The 19,878-nt window shown below is 39.6% G+C and overlaps 1 protein-coding gene across 3 annotated transcripts in view; it reads left to right on the top strand.

Annotated features, from left to right (window-relative positions):
• Window positions 1-320: 320 nt before the first annotated feature.
• Window positions 321-19,878, top strand: part of LGR5 (leucine rich repeat containing G protein-coupled receptor 5) — a 93,185-nt gene continuing 73,627 nt past the window's right edge. For 2 of the 3 annotated variants that reach the window (XM_037389393.1, XM_037389392.1), the window contains exon 1: window positions 321-752. In XM_037389393.1, the coding sequence (XP_037245290.1) occupies window positions 529-752 (224 nt within the window). In that variant the 5' untranslated portion in view covers window positions 321-528. The remainder of the gene's footprint in view (window positions 753-19,878) is intronic. The other variant, XM_037389391.1, reaches the window with a different exon arrangement.

Genomic DNA, 19,878 nt, shown 5'->3' with positions numbered 1-19,878 from the left:
CTTCTCCGCCCCAACCGACGCGCTGATTTCAAATGGAATGGCGGGGGTGGTGGTAGGGGGCGTCCCGCCCGTCACGCCCGTCCCGCAGCCTTCCAGAAACGTCCACTGCGCGGCCCCCTGCCCTGAGGGGAGATCACCGCCCTGAGGCGAGACCAGAGGCGCAGCAGCCGCGGGCCGGCGGGCGGCGGGGAGGCGGGGGCGGGGGCGGGGGGGAGGGGGGAGCCCCCCCGCCTCCGCCTCCCCTCCGCCCGCCGGGCCCGCGGCCGCCCCCGCCCGCCCGCTCCTACGGCGGCGCGGGCAGGGCCCGCCGCGCTACGGCGGGCAAGGCTGGGGCGGCGTCAGCGGGCGCGCGGTGCCGGCTCCAGGGCTTTAAAGCAGCGTGTAAGCTGAGATGCTACCACAGACAGCGGCGCGGCGGCGGCGGCCGCAGCAGCTCCCCGAGCCCAGACGGGCGCCCGCCTTTCGCCCCCGCCGCGCCGCGGGGCATGAGAGCGGCCGCCCCGCAGCTCTAGGTATCCCCCGGGCCCCATGGCGACGTGCCGCGCTGCCCGCGCCCCCCCCCTCCTCCTCCTCCTCCTCCTCCTCGTCTGCCTGCCGGGGCTGCGGCGGGGGGCGCGGGGCGGCGGGCAGCGCCCGCGGGGCTGCCCGGCGCCGTGCCGCTGCGAGCAGGAGGGCGTGCTCGTCCGCGCTGACTGCTCCGACCTGGGGCTCACGGCCGTGCCCACCAACCTCAGCGTCTTCACTTCCTACCTGTAAGTGTGGGCAGCCGGCGCGGGCGGGCCGGGGAGGGGGCACCGGCGGCCGCCCCTGCGCCGGCAGCGGCGGGGCGGCCCCGCGGGAGGGCCCGGGCCGGCCCCCGGCGGTGACTGGAGGAGCGCGGGGTCGGTGCGCTGCCGCGCCGCTGCCTGGAGGCAACACCCGACTTCAAATAAGATTCTAATCGGTTTTTAATCAGCGGGCGGGTTGTAAAGCGTTTATGGGTATCTCGCTATCTCGGTGCCCGGTCCGGCGCCTGGAGGATCGCTGTGAGATGTGCCGTTTAGAGGGTAATTAAAAGCGATTGCAACAGCAGAAACTCGATTCGATCTGCAGGGACGTTATCTTCACCTTTGCTTCCCGGGACAGGGCTTTGAACTGCGGTTGCTGCCAATTTAATCTTTAACAGATCTCCCCTTGGGTTGAGGAAAGGCAATAAATAAAGCGAGCTCCCGGGAGGCGGCCGGCGCTCGGAGCACGGTGGGGAGCCCCGCGCTGCCGCCGCGGCGGGCAGGTGCCTGTGGCCGAGCCGGGCCCGGGCCGGCGCCCCCCGCCCTCTGCCTCCGAGTACCGGGCATCGCCGCCGGGCCGGGCTGCGGCGCGGGGAGCTCCGCTGCGTCTGGGCGCGCCGCATTACGTGCACCGTGTAGGGACAGTGACGGCGTGAGCGGAGTTCTGTATTAGGAAACACCCAGAATCGTGTGGAAACTTTTTCTTTGTTTCCTTCTCTTTGGCAGAAGGGTCATCGTTTAGCCTCTCTTGGGTTTGTGTGTTGAAAGTCTTGGTGCAGTACAAGTGTTATTTTAGTGCCCTCCTTGCTGATTTTATACACTTCTTTATGGTTGCATGTCCAGTAGCTTGTTAATTTCATGCTTATCTTCCATATTCAGCGTACGGTGCATCTGTTTCTGAATGTGCTTGTCCGTCTGTCTACTTTGACATGCCGTTGACACGCTTGCTGCTATGGTTACTGTAAAGATGCTTTCACGGTACTGTGTGTCTGGGGTACTGAAGTGATAATTCTGAACTCACTTATCTGTTAATACCATACTTCAAAGAACATAAAACATATGTTGTATCTGAGAAAGCAGATGAAACTAACCTAGAAATGGCCTCAGAGAAGTACAATGTGACAGGATAGGCAAAGTAGAAATGAAGTGTAACCAATAAAATCTTAACTACTAACTATATGTTAGGAGAAAGTTTAGTTTAGTGAAAGTAGCATTGGTTTAGAAAGAGGGTGTGCAGCTGACTTTTCTGAATATTATACATGTAAATACTGTTCTGAAATTACCTTAATAAGATCAGTTTTAGCTTATTTTGTCATAAACATTTCAAAGTCAAAGCTATTAGTAGTGTTACGAGGCAGGAGTCAGCATTACTGAATGACCGCTTACAGTACAGCAAAACTTCAGCTATACATAATGAAGAAAACAATATGACACATTCGAGGTCTGCCACTGGTTTCAAAAGTAGCAGGTCAGGATTTGGGGTATACACAAGACGTAATGTTTTCTGGTGCCTTGGAAAGTAATAAGCAGAGAGATAGTTAATGAAGGTATAAAGGCATACATAAGCTGTACATAGCCTGTGCCAAGAAGTAGATGCCCTAAATTCTTGGTTGCTTGCAGGAATGCTAAAAACCAAAAAAAACCCAAAAAAAACCCCCGTAAATATGCATGATGATGTCAAAAATACCGCTGCTGTGGTCTTCTGCCATTGAAAAGATACATACTTCCAGTAACCTGCTTCTCGGTAGGACTGTGATCTGGTCTGCACTTTTGTTTTTAAATCCTCTTGTCCTTCAGCAGGGGAATGTCTTTCTCCAGTCAAGAATTCCGTGTTGTTCAGTAGTTTATACCCTGAAGTAAAAAAACACCACTGGGACAGGCATACCCAGTCCGCGCACAGGCAGTATAACAGTGTAAAATACTGGTTCATACACATAGGTAGCTACACTGACCCTTTTTCTAAATTTACCATGCTGTTATCCTTGGATTGATTAGTTATTGCCTAATTATGCAGACTTGTAGCTCCTGCCTGCCTTCCAATAAAGAACTGTCAAGTCTTATTGTCTGTAGATGGCTAAGCAGTGGCAAATTTTAAAACACGCCTGCCTGTTACGGAGATGTTTACCTCCTTGAGCTTGGTAGTGGGCAACAAGATGCTCCTTAATTATTTTTTTCTGTTCTTTTCCCCAGAAAAACAGAAATGTCTTTTTGTGCTGCGACAATTTTTACTTCAGATCAAAGCAGGAGATTAAAACTGTGTACTCACATTAACTCTCTTTCCAGCAAAACCTCCATCTACTCTAGTTGATTCTGTTCTTGTACAGTAGATATATCTGATAAAAAATGGTCTGTGGTACTACCTTGTGTTACGTTTGGACTCAAAAAGTTTTTATCTAATTTTCTGTCATTTTTATCTTACCTGGACACGCATAGGAAAAAAAACCCAAAAGGTAAAGGTTTTCTTGGTATGCACTGGAAATTGTGTGAAAAGTTGAAATGTCGAGGCCATTAAGATTTGTTTTATGTTGGGACAAGTGTGTACAGAGCATGATATATTATGGTGACTGAATTTTGCATGGTTTTAATGATGGTGCTCTTGCAGCAGAGCTAAATGTAGTCTACAGATGGACCTGCTACACAATTCTTCATTCTTATTTATATTCCCAGGCAGGATATCTTGCCTCCCATCAAAAAAATCTTTTTATTTATGATTATGTGTCTGCTGCCGTAAACTGTTAGACTTCTTAAGGACAGACAAGGAAAATTCAGGAGTTTCTTTCTGTTCCTTTTTCCTCATTTACTTTTAGGCTAAATAATGTACTCAATGTATTTAATGCAATTTCTGTTGAACAAATGAGAATTCCATGTGCTGATGAAGGGCAGCACTGAGTCTCTGTTTCAAATTAAGAACATGTCATTTCCTTATCAGTACACAGTGAAAAGAAGAAGCCAGGATCTACAGGTCTTTTGCACATGGGACCCTCATTAATTCTCAAACCAAGCCTGTGAGTTGGTGAAATATTGTTACCACTTACTGTGATGTGGAAAACTGAGGCAAAGAAAGGCTTACTCAGTTAAAGTTTATGACAAAGCTGGTAATTAAAGACAGAATGCCTTATCCAAACTCCTTTCTTTAACCATAGGCCCACCTTACTTCTCCTAAATAATTATTCATTAAAGAGAATGTAAAATCTGGCAACTCCTGTTCAAGAATATTTGCTATAATGTGTATAAAACGAAATCTGTTTTCATGTCTCATGTGATGCCAGTATCAAAGATAGCTCTTGAAGATTTTGAGGGTCTCTGTTACACGCCTGGATAGCACCGAAGAGTAAATTTGTTGTAAGTGCCAGGGCTGTCTAGTAGTTCAGATGTTGTGTTCTATGTGATGAAAAACTCTCAGTTGTAAACTGAGTAGAATATGAAAACATTCTGCTTAATATTCCACTTAAAATAATGTTACTAGCTTAGATTGACATAGACATGCATGCATAAATATTGCAGCATATAGTATGTTGCCTTTTAAATTGTAGTTTACTTAGTTATTTGGGCTATGTGTTCACATTTAAGAAGTTTAATTTTGCATACACTATAAATATGCATAGTAATATTTGGGAAGATCTGATTCATATAATTTTTAATTCTTCATAGAACTAATTGAAAAAATATTTTTCTTAATCTACAATAACATTTACAGTATTACCGTAAAATCTATGAAGAAAAAATCAGTGCATATAAGGTTCCAAACATAATGGTCTTGGAATAAATTTTCTTCTGCTTCATTCATTGCCATAATATTGTATCGGGTGATAAATACTCTGTAGAGCACACTCAAAACTCTATAGGGTATCTGAAAATGTTTAAGACTACTAAACACACACAAAAAAAAGACAAATAATTTGGGAGAAAAAAATATTTACTTTTTGAAGGCTAAGAAGTATATCTCCAAAAATTAATTACACTTCTGAAATAAGACATATAGTTGTTTCTGTGTCAGAAGTACCCAAAACCGCTAAGACCAACCCTTTGAGGTAAATTTCCACTGTTTTATTTGTTCTGATCTCACAGTGCGAACTCAAGTCTTGTCTGCATCCTCATCTAAGGTATCTTGGGAAAGACCATGGTTTTTCAAAGAGATCAAACAGCAAAGTACCTTCTTATGAAGAAGTAAACTTTATGAAGTCTCTTACAACTTCCAGATCCCTTGACAAGATTTAGGTGTTAGGTAGTTAGTAAAATATCTGCTGCTTCTTTAAAAGTACTTCTTTACATAGCTACAAACTTTATAAACCATTTTTGCCTTTCTAGTTGAAAAAAAAATTGATTGCTGTGTGGTTTCTGTTAATAATCTTGTCTTATCCCAGTTGAGGATGAAGGTGAATCCAGGTTCTGGATTTAGAATTTAGTATCAAATCCCCCTTTTGGAAAGAAAACTGAGTATTTCCTCTCTACTCATGACAATGGTAGGTATACAAAGATAAAATGTACACCTATATAAATCAGAGGTACATAAAAACTGAAGAAGTAACAAACTATGTAAAGTTCATGTTTACCAGTTTTCAAGGGATTTGCTTTAAATTTCAAATCATAACTTGTCAACTGAAAGTCAGTTTCCTTGTGAAAAAATTGTATTAACAATTTTTTTAAAAGGAGAATGTCACTCTTCCCGCTTGAGAATACAGTGCTAAAAGTAACTCTTTACACTGCTTCCTAAAGAGCCTTGTGCTGCTTACAAGGGGGGGAAAGACACACACACTACCTCTGTCCTTTGTAGCATTTGCTCAGTGGAAACGCTGCATAAATTGACAGGGAAAAGGAAGCCGTCTTTAAGCTGGTAGAATATAAGGAGTTGGCAGGGTGAAGGCACCTTCAGTTTGGTTTCATATATGGAGTGCATAGGACAATTGGCAGGGCAGAGGGAGCCTGACTCCAGCTGAGAACGCGTGCACTGGGCTGACCTTCCCAGTCAGCATGCCAGCAGAGATTAGACTTTCCTCAAGTGTTCCCTTGTTAACCCAGTCTTTTGTCCGATGTCATTTCAGATGCTTAAAATTGTTACCTAATTTTGCAGCAGTCCAGATCACTTTCTTTTATTCTGTTTATTGGCTGAGATAATATTTCATCTACATGCACGGCTTTCTTAATTCCCTGTTGGTTATTTAAATGGTCTGGATTGGTACAATTTATGGTACTTTTCCCTGACTTCCTTCCTTGAACTGTCCAGCAGACCTGATCCTTTTCCCAGTAAAAATCATAGTAAATAAGGTGTGGTTCCTTTGGCTCCAAGTAAACTGGCTGAGGGCAGAACATGATGTCTTTTTGGCGTACCAAAACAGCTTTAGGCATCAGTTAGAAGAAAATGCCCTAACATCTTTAAAAAGAATGAGATGTGATCAAAGCATTCTTAGTCCTCAGAGATTTAGCAGTTCATGTGGCAAATCCTTTTGCTACATGCTCTCTACTGTTTGCTGAGAAGACTTGAGAAGCTTCTGTACAATTTTACTGATCAGATGTGATAAATCTAATGCCTAGAAAATTATAAAATAAATAAATGTAGCTGGGGAGGTGTGTGGCCTGAAATTATGTTACTGTTACTTGTTGGAGTACTGCCCTCTTCTCTCTCTCGGAATCAAGGTTGAAATGAAAAGTCCACAAAACTAAGACAATAAACAGCTTTGACTATATATGACACTGACTTATGGTACCCCTGGTTTTAGTCCCAAGAAGCATTTTTATTTTTTTTTCTGAAAGCCTATGGACAGCAGCTTGGAATTTTTGAATTACAGACCTTGGAATGAGTACTACAGCAGCAGCACCCAAATAGAAAAAACATCCTGGAATGTCTTTGCCATGGAGATGAAAAAGACCTCCATAATCTGCTGCTCAGAGAGATGTCATCACTCAAGCTGAGAGAACACAAGCCAGCTAGTATTATACTAGGTACCAGCAATACCTGGAACTCCAACCAGGCATGAAATGGGATAGCAGTGCAGATCTCCAGAAACGAGTACAGTATGTCCCCAGCCTGATACAGCCTTTGCTCAGACAATGCATTCTGTGTCACCTTCCAGTTTTATTATTTTGCTATGTTTTACTAATTTTTAGCTATGAGCTTTGGGTTTTGGGTGTGGCAGCCACAGCACTAAGGTCCATCCAAAAAGGACAACTTGTATTTTCATTGCTAGATACTGCTGCAAAAAACAATTACCTGAAGTGTAGTGTTATCCAACAATGACAGTTACAATAATCAGCCGCTCCCAAATTAACATTTTATTGGTAACAAATGGGTTCTTTGGGCTCAGTTGTGTGATTTGGCTCCAGTCCTGCAAGTACTTACCCAGATAGTAAACTTTAGTGTCAGGGGTGTTCCACTGAAATCACATGTGCAAATGTTTGTCTGATCATGGCTTTGAATAATTCTAAAACAATTGGCCTCTTCCCCACACATCAAATTGTTTGTGTGGAATAGTTTCTCTAAGATGTTCTGCTACATTGTCTCATTACACAGCCTAAAGCATTATGTATATAATAAATAGTTTAAAAGCCTTTCTTTCAAAAATTTTCAAAATCTTACATGAAATTAATATTTAGTTTAATCTGGAATGCACTGACTTTCAACAGTATTAAGTTCTATAACTGCAATTAAGTAATTTTAAGGACTTTTTTGATAAAAAATGCTAAAACTTTTTGGATTACAGCATAAAGTATAGTCTTTTGGCATGTGAGGTATGGTATTGTGCGTTTGTAGATGTGTGTGTAAGGATAGGCTTTGGACAAATAAAAAAAGTATCTGTCAGCCTAAAGCAGTACAAACTATAGCTCTCACCACACAAAATCTCTCCCCTCTTTTGCAGACACTTGAATAAATGCTTTTTTTTTCATTGAGTTTAACTATGTTTACTGAGGTTACCAAACTTAAGCATTAAGTACTTAAGTAATGCAGAAGTATTTGCTGGATTGGGACTTAATTTGTGTAATGGTTGTGTATAAAATTAACCCTTTAAGTCTTACAGGGTTTTTTTTGTGCTTGCATCATAACTTTTTCCATGAAAAGTAAATAATTTGATGCTGGTATTTATGAAGGGAAGGTAGGAGGCAGAAAATTAAAGCTGCTGTTCAGTACTACTACTTCTCTATTTTCTTCAGGTTTTTGCTGTTAGCTCCTCTACCAAACACTTCAGTCTGCCTTGCCTGAGGATGGAATAGTTACATCACTGGTATTACACAGAAATAAAACTTTCCTAGCCCTTGTTTTTGCAGCAGTAGGCATCTTATGATGCCAGTTATACCGTGTCTTCTGAATCCTGTGATAATATAAATGCTAGTCTGAGTGAATGAGAGAACAGATGTGAGATGATGTCAGCATTCAGGGAACAGTAACAGCACTGATTTGTCATTCACTGAGTTTGTAAATGAGTCTCTGTATACCCTGAGGGGAGAAGTAGGTCATAGCTGGCAAAGGAAGAGAGTAAGATAAGGCAGAGCTCCCTCTCACCCCTCACTGAAAGTTACCTGTTCTGAACTACCTTGATGAGTAACGTGCCTTTGGGCTTGATCAGTTTGGCATGGAGGCTGCCTCAGAAATTAAATCTTTTTCCTGTTGGTCTCACACGTGATGAGGTTGCAGTTATGTTTTATGGTGGAGAGCAGACCAAGTTGTCCAGTGTCCAGAAATGAGATTCGGCCTTATGAAGGCATAGAAACTAAAGTTTCTCGTGTTTCTTGAACACCTTGGTTCACAGACATTGCCATTTTGGAAGCATGAGAAAAGGGCAGGAACTACTTCTGGGAACAGGGAATATGATCAGGTAGTTGTAGGTGGGATTCAGGTAGAGAGATCTTTGAGTTCTGCTCATGGGTACAGGTGATGAAGTATTTCACACATTTAAGCAAATCGTGTAACTTTCCTGTAGTCTTGCCCTATATATGTGATGGCTGGAACAACGACCTGCGTCTGAGTTTGACTCATTTGGTAATAGCTGATAAATGCTGGAGATCTGTAGATTAAAAACACTTAATGAGGTGCTAATTTGAGTATGACATGGCAAAATAAGGTGAAATCCCAAAGGATTTTCTTCCCTTCATAAGGGTGTATGCCTACCTTTCAGTTTTGCTCATGGCTGTCTATGTGGGCTGAACTCTGTGATATATAAGATTCTTATTGGAACAAGTGAAATTTATGCAGGTGTCTGAATGCAGTATTTGACCTGCTGACAAGAAAATACAGGATCCATATGCTTGGTGCAATATGGAAGTACTGCCAGCACTCATGCTGAAGTTGTGCAAAGACAAGGATTTGGAAGAGGGCCAAAAGAAGTGCAGGTTCAACCCTGCGACCTGACAAGGGTCTCGGGGAGTAAATTCCAGTCCTACAGTTTCCCTACATAAAACCTCACTATATTGACTCTAATCTGCAACAGGCACACACAATTACAGGAAGATTAGCAGAGAAGCAAAAAGTGCATTGTGAGGAGGCGGCAGGTAGCTTGGGAATCCAGCTGTATTGGTGCTGTAGAGTAGTGAAATGTGGCTCTCATCAGGCAGCTCAACCAATTTTAAACACTCAGAAGTGGCAGTAATGCAAATCACCATTTACTTTTGTGCCGTGTGTCTGCAGTAAGACTTTGTAGGGTACGATTACCTTGGCATAGTTATTACCAGAAACGTTTGTTACTAACTGGCTCTAGTGGAGGTAACACCTAAGTATATAGTTGTGACAGGGTAAAGAGTAAGGGTTTGCAGTACTGCCGCTGTGCGCATTTAAAAATTGAGTGTGGAGCACTATGGAAGAATTATTTGTAGCAGAGTAAGGGCTTTATGTGGTGTTATTTAGGCCTAGCACTGAAAAGGAACAATGTGAAAGCTCATGACCTGAGAATAGCATCTGGGAAGTTTTGTAAGTTCCTCAACATATGGAGTCTTCACGTTGCCTCTTACTTGTTGCCTGTACACGTGCAGAATAGTGTGAACTGCCGAGTACCAGAACTTTACTTCTTTCTGGCCGAGAGGAGATGTGAAAAGAAAGGGCAGGACAAGCACCTTGGAACATCCTGCCTGTCTGAAGCCCAGAGACAGTGCGGAACATAGCTGAACATATTCTTGAAATCTTGAAGTACATGTTTTTAGAATAAAACAAATGCTTACTGAATACTGATAAGGTGAAAACCTTTCATCTGGAATAGAAAAAAAACATTGTGTGGAAACAGATATATGTGGAAGAATATTGTAGCAGACATATTTAATAGGTTGTTTGGATGGAATATTTAAAATAAATCATTACAATGAATGGAAAAAATAAGACCCAGTGCCAGGTTCATCTCTGTCTGTCATGCCATGTGTGTAATTTAATAGACATGCCAAGAAAGACTTCAGGTAGTTTTTGCTCTGCTTATACTAATGGAGCTAGCTTGATTGTGTGGAATTGGTACTGCTAAAATAAATTTAATTTGAAAAATTTGAAGATCCTGGAAAAGCATTAACTAATGTAATTAAAATGAAGTATTCACTTCAGTTTTAATATGCCAGCTCTTGACAGAAAAGCTTCTAATATGTCATTACTGTGCATGGTGGAAATGAAGTCAATATTTTTTTAGAAAAAAAAAAAAAGATGTTAGGTATACAGTCCAGTGATCATTATTGCCTTGTTTGTGTCAGGATGTAGACTCTAGCAAGAGAGTTGTGTTGTATCATGTCAGGGAGTTGTGGTCAACTGTACAGGCTTTCCAGCAGTTTGAGGAAGGAGGGATGTTCTTTTGTCTTTCAGTTTTTTTGTTGTTGTCATTGATAGCATTCAGTGAAAAGAGGTTGGTTTTTTGGTTGGTTTTTTTTTTTTGGAAGATGCTTACACAGCGCTGTGATACGTTCATTCCAAAGAACCATCACATCAAATAGAGTTATCAAAATCACATTTCTGTACATATCGGTGCCTCAGCTGTTCTGCCTTTGATGGCTGCCTCCAGTCAATCTGTGAAGAATCCCTTAAACCTGAAGCCAGATGTGGTCTGTTTTCTACATTTATCATCAATCATGGATACAGCATCTTGCAGTCATATAGCTCTGTGTTCCTGCCTGTCTTACCATAGAGCAGTGCTGTAAGAGCATCAGATTTCACAAGGGATCTGTCATGTCCAGATTCACTGGATGGTATTATTTACAGTGTTGTATCTTTGTGTGGGCAGTATATAGGGAAATGCTGCATGCTCAACATGGTGCTAGTTTAATCTCCTCTGATAAGGGTTTTTGAAAACTAATTAAGATCCAATTTGATTCCCTATGAAACTAGAACTGAGACTCCTTTTAATCATATAGATTGAGCTTCTAATATGTCACAGTTAATTTTATTGTAGAGGTGTCTGTTGGGTCGTGGTGAGTCTAAAATAAGGGAAGTTACTCTTTATTCCCCATCTATATCACTGTATGTTGAATACACAGATTTGTTTTTCATATTTGGTGAATAAATAATTACCTAAGTACACAATTATAGTAATTAGTTGTAAATGACATTCATTAGTGGTTTTGATTATCTCAGCATGAAGAGCTTCTGTTAAATTGTTCACAGCTTTTACAAGGCAGCATTAAGGTGGTTGCTGTGATGTACTGACCAAGATTAGACCAAATAAATAATGACTCTGTGTATCATCATGTAACAATATGAATTTGGTAAATGGATGGATGTCCTAGCCACAGGAGAATTATAACAGAAAGACATAAAGGGAGAGAAAAATACACCTTAGCAGCAAAGCATTATGCCTGTATTCTTTCTGTCAGTAGTATCGCTACTACGTTGAAGATAAATTAAATACATGTCTAGCTGTAACAGAATGAAACAAAAATCAGTCGTGAAATAAGCCTTCTGTTTGTTCTCCATGTGTGAAAAGGCATTGTTTATCAGAAGCAATTGCAGCAATTAAAACATTTGGTAATCTAACATTTATTAGCAGGTTCAGACGTTAATCTGAGTGTTCTTCTGTGCTATCAAGACTGTTCACAATGAAGTGCCTTGGACCAGTACTAGTCAGTGTGACTGTAGAAGATGGGTAAAAGAGTTGATAAAGCAACTAGTGTATTTGTATGCTGTTTAACTCATGGAGCAGCTCTTGGCTTGTTAGGCAAACTGTGGTCTTCAAACAGTATGACAAGCAAATGCCTGAGTCAGTCCACTTGGGTGCAATTAAAGCAGGCCTGTTGCTACTGCCGTGACCTTGGGTGCGCTTCGGGAACGCACGGATCAAGACTATATAAGCCGACCTGAAATAAACAGCCCAAGGCTGCACCAGGTAGGAAGAATGACACAGAACAAAGGGAGCTCAAAGTTTTTCTTTATGTGCTACGGCACTGTTGTTGACGAAGATAAAATATGAAATAGAATTTCTCAATAGTTAAAGTATGAGAACAAGGCTTTGAAGATGATTCTACAGTGCTACTTCAGAGCATATAATTGTTAAGTATTGTAGTGATGTCATATATATGTTTTTCACTTCTAGTAAAAAAAGACAGGTTTTGAATATTTTGTCTTGTGTCAGGGCAAGTGTAAAGAAGTAACTGTGCACAGAGATTGATCTCAGTGCACAGGGTTTTAAATGTGGAGAAAGAAACACCAATAACATTCAGGCATGTCTTTCCTTCTGTGCCGTCATTCATCAGAATAGATAATGCAGCTTACGTGAAATCAAGAGGTTTATTTCCTATTATTTTTTTATTTCTGTCATATTCGTAATAATCATGTTGACAGGTTTGTCTCCAACTGCCAAATTTAGTAAAAATACATAATTAAATGTTCTCATAGGCAAAATGATGGTTAGGTTTACTGCTGGCATGAGATCATAAACTAATTTTAAAATTGTTGTAAAGCATTCAGAGAACAGATTACATTAACATAATATATTGAGTATTAACATATTAACACCTGACACAGTATTGGTGGATAAAAATTCCAACTAGACAAATGAAAGTACAGATTAGACTATGTAATATCTTCAAACATATGACATGAAACAAACTTGCGGTTTTCTCTAAATAAATAAATAACATTTAAGCATCCTGCTGTAGAGAAAGATGTTTGAGATGTCACAGTATAAGTATATACATAAGGCTCAGTGATACTAAAATGAAAGAAAAGTTGATTTTAATACCAGTTCTGTACCTCGTGCTACTCTTTTAGTATTTCACAAAGCACATGATGCAGTTGATTTTGAAAGATACTAATTAAGCAGAATTCAGCAAGGAGTAGAGTTTATGCTGCTTCTAAAGTCCAGGGGTGGGTTGGGGTACCTTTTGTCATTTTAAAATATTTTATTTTATAGATTACTTAGGACAGCAACACTGCTCACAAAGAAAGTAGCAGAGAGTTTTAAGCCTGTTTAGAAAAGCAGTCAACTCATAGATGTCCTGGGAACTGCTCCACTAGTCAGAACTGTCATGCAGAGAATGTGAAATGTCTTTCTCTGACTCCTGAGGGTTTGCTGTATAACATTGCCTTGTCCTAGGGAGGGCTACTTAGAGGCAAGTGAGCCCCATTTGGACTGATCCACAGCTGGGTCAGTGAAGCACTGTTCCCCAGTTCTGTTAAAAATGGTGGAGATCTGTCAGAACTACCCATTTATTTCAGTAGTTGAAATCATTGGCTTTTCTGGGATCTTAAAAACCTTACATCTGTGTTCTTAAACTTTCACGTGTAGAAGACCTGACAATGTAACTACAAGCTTTGCTAGTTGTAGGTCAAGGTAAAATGATTTGGTTTATTATACATATTATGTTTTCTGGAGACATAAATATATGCAGGCTAATGCAAATGTGTGCATCTTCAGGTTAATGATTTCAGCTGCAGTGCTGTACAGTGCAGAGCCTCCATATACTCATTAAGGCTTACCTTTAAAGTGTGAAATATACTAAGATGTAAAAATAAATGTATTTTTTCTCAGTATCTGAATTTTTCATAATGTCAAAGTGGAAATACTCTTGAAGTTCTGTTATACATTAGATTTTTCCTAGGTATCCTATCTTCAAGGGAGTTTGGCAGTTACATACTTTTGGATACAGCTGCAGATCTAGCTGTTTTGTATTTGGAAGGAAAGACAGATCATGGTGTGACTGGTGTGACATCAGGAAAACAACAGGGGGAACTATCACCTCCATGTCATCTACTTAGTGCCTGGTCCCTTCCTAGTAAGCTTGTGTTTGCTGTCTGCATCTCTAAGTGCCTATACAGCTTTTAAGACCTCTATCCTTACCATATTTAACCTATTAAAGTAGGAAAGAGATGCCTTACACTGGAAAACAAAGCTTTTTGAAGCTTCTCAGCTTACTATTCCAGATCTGGGAACAAGTTTTTCATAAGATTTTTCTGGCTATTGAGTCTGAATTACATCTCTCACATTTTAAGACATTAACTGATAAAATGAAGCAGATTATTTCCTTTCTGAGTTGCAATTAGTAGAATACATACAAATATTGTGTGAGCCTGTATACTTATTTTTTACATTATTTTTTATGTGCTGTATCATGTAAATGTGCCTGGCAGCCACTTTTAAAATCTGCAAACCTATATAACTGTACTAATGAACAGCAAGAGAATGACTGGAAGTGTACAGGCATTACGGAATAAGACAGCTGTCTGAATTCAATCCTCAGATCACTGACTAGACTTCTGTTGTGTTCCTAGGTCCATCCTCTTTGTGGAAGTGGTTATTCTCAAATAAATCTGAAAAGTGAGTGGTCTTGTTATCACTGAACTGTGTAAGCTCTGATGAAATACAATCAAATTATTGAAGAGTCTACAAATTATAAAGCAATTAAAATGGGCAAAATCAGAGTTGAATTATTAGGCAACCTGTATTCTGAAGGGCAAAGTAAGAGATTGCAAAATGGGTGAGACCAAGGTGATTATATCTCATTCTAACAGCAACCGCACCTAGGTGCTTTGGAAGATATTTAACTGCTACCTTATAAATGAAAACAAATCCCTGTTCCATGCTATTTTAATATACTTGTAAAAATTCTTACTCCTGAGAGCACACTGATCTTTCCTAAATGCTGTCAAAATACCTATTTCAGCTGTCTCAAGGCAACGGTTTTTACAGGTACAGATAGAGTGCTTTTTAATAAAGCTATCAATATTTAATATTTAGTACAGGAATCTCTTTATTATGAAGAGGATTGTTTCTCATTTTGATGAAGAGATATATCTATGGTCTAACAATTGTATTCATCTTCTTTCTAAACAAAACAATCTTAATCTTTTTTTATTGTTGTTTTATGCTCTTACGGTAAGTTTTAAAAAAATCCTTTAAACTAGAGTTCTCAAATCATGGATGTTCAGTCAATACGAAATTTCTTTTTTTCCCCCCAATTCTTTGCTTACTAAAATAAAAAAATGCAGAGTAATCAAAAATCAGTGCCACTGCAGAAGCCAACTTTGAGAGCCAATTTTGTTCTTTGCTCTAATTACTGTGCCTGAAAGGACAACAGAATGAGGATGTAGTGGGCATGCTGGGTTTGATCCAAAATTGTATTTGAGGGTAGGTCATGAAATCTTATAACATTGGTGGCTTAGTGAAAAAGATGAGAAGGGGGGCAGGAAAAGCTTGATTTATATGGTTTATTTTCTGATACATTTTATCTATATGCTTTCTCTTCTGGTCCTATCGGAACAGAATCTCCTCATACAAAAGCATAGGAAACCAAAATGGACTTTTTCTCCAAGCTGTGAAAGGTAACAGATTTAGGACTTGCTAGATCTATAAGGAAAAACAATTTAGGAGAGGTAGACCACCAAAAGTGATCTTTCAAGGTGCCAGCACATGTGCTGACTCCAGGCGCTCCCAGCTGAAGCACAATTGCTGATTTCACTTAGCAGGGCAGGGCACTGGGAAAAGAACTTGCTTTCTGCAGCTGAATTCTTTGAGTAGGAGCTGCTTGTCTTTGCTAGTTAAGTTTCTGAATTCACAGAATTGGAAGAAGATAGTGCACAGAATTTTCTGGCAGATCGGAGTTGGAATAGGAAGCTCAGAAAAAATGTGCTTCCATATTAAGAGTCCCACTGCAACAGAGACAGTTTTAGATGTTAGGGCTGGCTTTCCCCCCCTCGAAGTCAGTGTTCCCACCCTCCTGCTCTAGGCTTCCTCTCTTTTTGGCTGTGCTGACTCAGCTGTTTGTTGGGCTGTGCTCCTAAGCAGATCTGTGAAATAATCCAGTTTAAAAAGAAACACATTTCTGGTCTTTGAAAAATACGTATCCTGTTTCACTGATCGGTTTTAGAATGTAGCCACATAAACAGCCAAACCAGCACAGCTGAGGGGACAGGGACAACTTGACTGGGAGTTCAGTGAGCAGCTGAAAGGGAGTGGAAAACTTTTCAAGTATCCTTGTACCATTGCAGTTTCCAATGCAAAAATGAACATACAGAAAACCACAGGGATGGAATTTTCTTATCTTTGATTTAGTTGTAGTCATATGCTCATTAGCAAAAGTCCTTTGCCTTGATTAATTGGGTGTAGTCAATAAACAGCTTTTTGTAAAAAATCTATTGAAGATACTTATAATAAGCACAATATAAATTCTTTAGACTATTCCTGATGAGTCTGAAACTCAGCAAAACTGAGCAGGTATTCTCATAGAACTTGAGTTCCTTTACTGTGGTTCAATTTATTAGTCAACCGAAAGAAACTTTTTCACCTAGACATAGCTTTCTAAAAACAATCACACAGAGCAGTCCTTGAATTTGTGAGTCAAATACAAAGTTTATGCACCAAATAATTTAAAATAATGACTGGGTAAAAATCTTTCCCAAAACTGGAGAAAAATACCCCCTCCACTCCCTGTCAAAACACCCACATGTGAAGTGTTTTGTCTGCTTAATGTAAACTTCACCCAAGGCATATGTTCTTAGCCTGTAGACCACACAAGACCATGTTTAAGAGAGTGAAAGAAGACTCGTCAAATACAAGCTTACAGTTGAAAATGCCACCTTACTCTTCAATAGCTATGAAATATATCATCCAGAGCACAGCTTCAACAAATTATTAGCAACAAGACTCTAATAATTATTATTGACCCTATGAAGAGCAGGAGAGCTTTTATGTATATACTTGACATCTTTCCACAAGAATAATTTCATTCCTTTAGACACCGTGGCACTATTATGATGCAATAACAGAAAAAAAGCATTGTAAGAAGTGATTGCAGTAGCCAATTTCAAATATATTTGCTGGTTTTACCTTATTCCGTATGTGGAAAGGGATTAGTCTCTTCTGTCTCCCAGCTGCCATTGATTGCTTTGAAAATCAAGCCACTCCGAATACCAAACCAATGCTGAACAAGTAAAACAGATAAAAATACTGCAGTCATGTTTAATAGGTTTATTATCTCATATATCACTTTATCCAAGAAATCCAAAGGCTAGACATGTTTGTGTTTTTAAAAAACCGTAAGCGTTCTCAAATTCAGGGATGGAAGAAATGGTACACTTGGAGCACTAAAGAAAATACACCTTTCTAACTATGAATCATCTCATTGTGTGTCTGTTAACAGTAGCCAAAGACTGCACTTTACATGAGACATACAATATGACATTGGTCAGAACTTTGTTTTGTTACTGAGATTTGTATTTTAACATTTTCAAGCCAGTTCAATATTTCTTGATTACCAAATAACAAATCCCCAAAATGTTTTATAATCACATTCCATACATATAGCATTAAAAGGATTTATATTAAACTTACAGCAAGAGAAACAGAATTTCATTTTAAAACATTGCTTCTCCTACACAGTATTTAAAACAAACCTGTTTTATATACTTCTGTAAAAAGTGTTTCTTAAAATTTACTTTTATTTGTTTTACAGTTTAGAAAACTCTGCAGGTAGCCTTAAGAGCCTGTTCAATTCATTATCATTAAATCAACAACCAGAGCTTCTTTCTGCCATTCCCTGGCAGGATTAATGGATTTTGGCATGATTTGTGCATTTAACAGTGAAAGCTCTTGCTGGGTAAGCTAGCAAGCTTGACTAATTCTCAGTTGTGCTAACTTAATAAACCTATTTTAAGGTTTTAACTTTGACTAAAGATTATAGGTAATGACTTCATGCTACTACTTTGAATACATGATACTCTAATATGATTATGATTCATAAGTGTAAATAAAATATTGAATATATGTTGTGTGGTACATGTGTGAAAATATGTATGTAATGGGTATTTTACAACATCTGTAAACTGTCATTTTTGTGGTTTAAAATGAGATTCTGCAAAACAATTGATGTATTAATATTAAAACCCCTGCATATATTTAAATGATTGACATATTAAATGATACACAGAATCGCAACAGGAACAGATCATTTGTATTTCGAAACAACTTAAATCAGAAAAGTGAACAGTTATGATTTGATGTGATTTAAAGCTGGCTTGCTCAGCAAAGCCATTTTAACCTGTAAAGCATTCCAGTTACTATCAGGTTTTTTACCTTTCCAGACAACCCTAGAATCAGTATTCAGAAAAGCCTAAAGGAAGGAGAAAAGAGAGGAAAAAATATTTTCGGCCTGTCTGACAAGACTACATAAAAAGCTGGTGATCAAAGGGTCTTAAATACATGTTACTGGTGTGACAAACAACATTTTTGTCCCTTTATTAGATTTATTTTTCTTCTGAAAACTGCAGTGGCTAGTGTATAGTTTGTGAAAGAAAGCTGGCAGGGTTGTATTCTTTGATTCCTAATTAACACCTTCAGCCTCAAAAGAGAAGGAACAGAAATACCATAAAATGTTGCAGCTGCATTGTTATTCCGCTTGGTTGGTTTGTTAAAAGTCGGCTGGGCATTGGCAGCTGCAATAAAGGAAAAGCTCAATGGATGTTTTGTATTGTGCCCACTGAAGTGAAAGAAGGCAACCATTTTATTTTCAAATAGGCAGCTGCATAGTGATGTTTAAATGGAGCTAAATGTGAGATTTACTGTTAATTTATAGTAATTGGTTATAAATAAAGTAGCAGTATAGCTTGGCTTTCATCTGTTAAAGCCATAGAACACAAATTGAAGGGCGATGAGTTATGAAGGGTAAAAAGCAAATAGTAAAATACTGGAGCGATAGAAAATGCTGCTCGTAGCAGTTAGGAGTAATGGTATTCAGTTTTGCAATGTAATGCAGCAGCCACCTTGGAAGCAACTAGCCTTTAGATCTGCTTTGAGAAGTAAAGGTAGACATTGCTTTGTCCCACTATAGTGAAAACCAAAATTTTAATGTTCAGATCAGAACCAAATGCAGCTCTGCCTGGAGAGCATAGGTTTGTATTTTGGGTAGTGGAATAAAGGAGGCATTTAACTCTGGTCAGATAAATCTCACTCACATTCAAAAAATGCAATTAGGGAAATATGTAAATCTAGATGTTTCATCACATGCTAGCTAAGGGGTTACCAGTTCTTTCCTTGCACAATGACTGAACTAAAGGACTTCAGTGTCTGTGTAAGAACCATTGTCCCAGCCCCAGAGCCCATTGGAAACAGAGTCCAGACTGGCCGTGGGAAATACCTACATATTTGACACAGGCCCCATTTCTGAGAGAAAAGGGGGTGGAATAGAAAGTATGGAGATTTTACTGTTGCATTCTAATCAGCCATGATCTGCCTAATTTGCTTTGATCAGGAAGATAAACTAATTTTCCTATAGGCTGGATAAAAGTAATTAGCAATCCAATGCTTTCATGTTTTTGAAAAGGGTGAAGAAAAGAAGAGCAGAAATTGTAATGGTGGGAGCAAAACACCCCTTTTCGGCTCATCTGAAAGCATTGTTAGTTGAAAATAGGATGGTGCCATAGGAGAGAGGCCCCGATTAAGGTGGTTTTATGGGCTGGGATGTCATTGTACACCATGATCTATGATACTACGCAGCTAAACATTTCTGAAGATTAATTTCATATGAGTTTTAGTATATTTAGGTTCCATTCTTTTTTATGGAAAAAACATGTCCCGTATGAACAGTGTCTGCTGTTCTCTGAGGTCCTGTTTGATTTCACAAGGTATTTTGGTATCTTTCTCCACATCGCATTAGAATAATTCCATGGTTAATTACAGTCTGGATCTGCTGCTAGCATAAGGCTTTAAGATCAGGGTTTCTAAGGCCA

This window comes from Falco rusticolus, chromosome 5 (genome assembly GCF_015220075.1).
Source record: "Falco rusticolus isolate bFalRus1 chromosome 5, bFalRus1.pri, whole genome shotgun sequence".
In the NCBI taxonomy this organism is placed as follows: Eukaryota; Metazoa; Chordata; class Aves; order Falconiformes; family Falconidae; genus Falco; species Falco rusticolus.
Note: the sequence above shows the minus strand (reverse complement) of the source record. Positions and strands in the feature narration are given on the sequence as shown.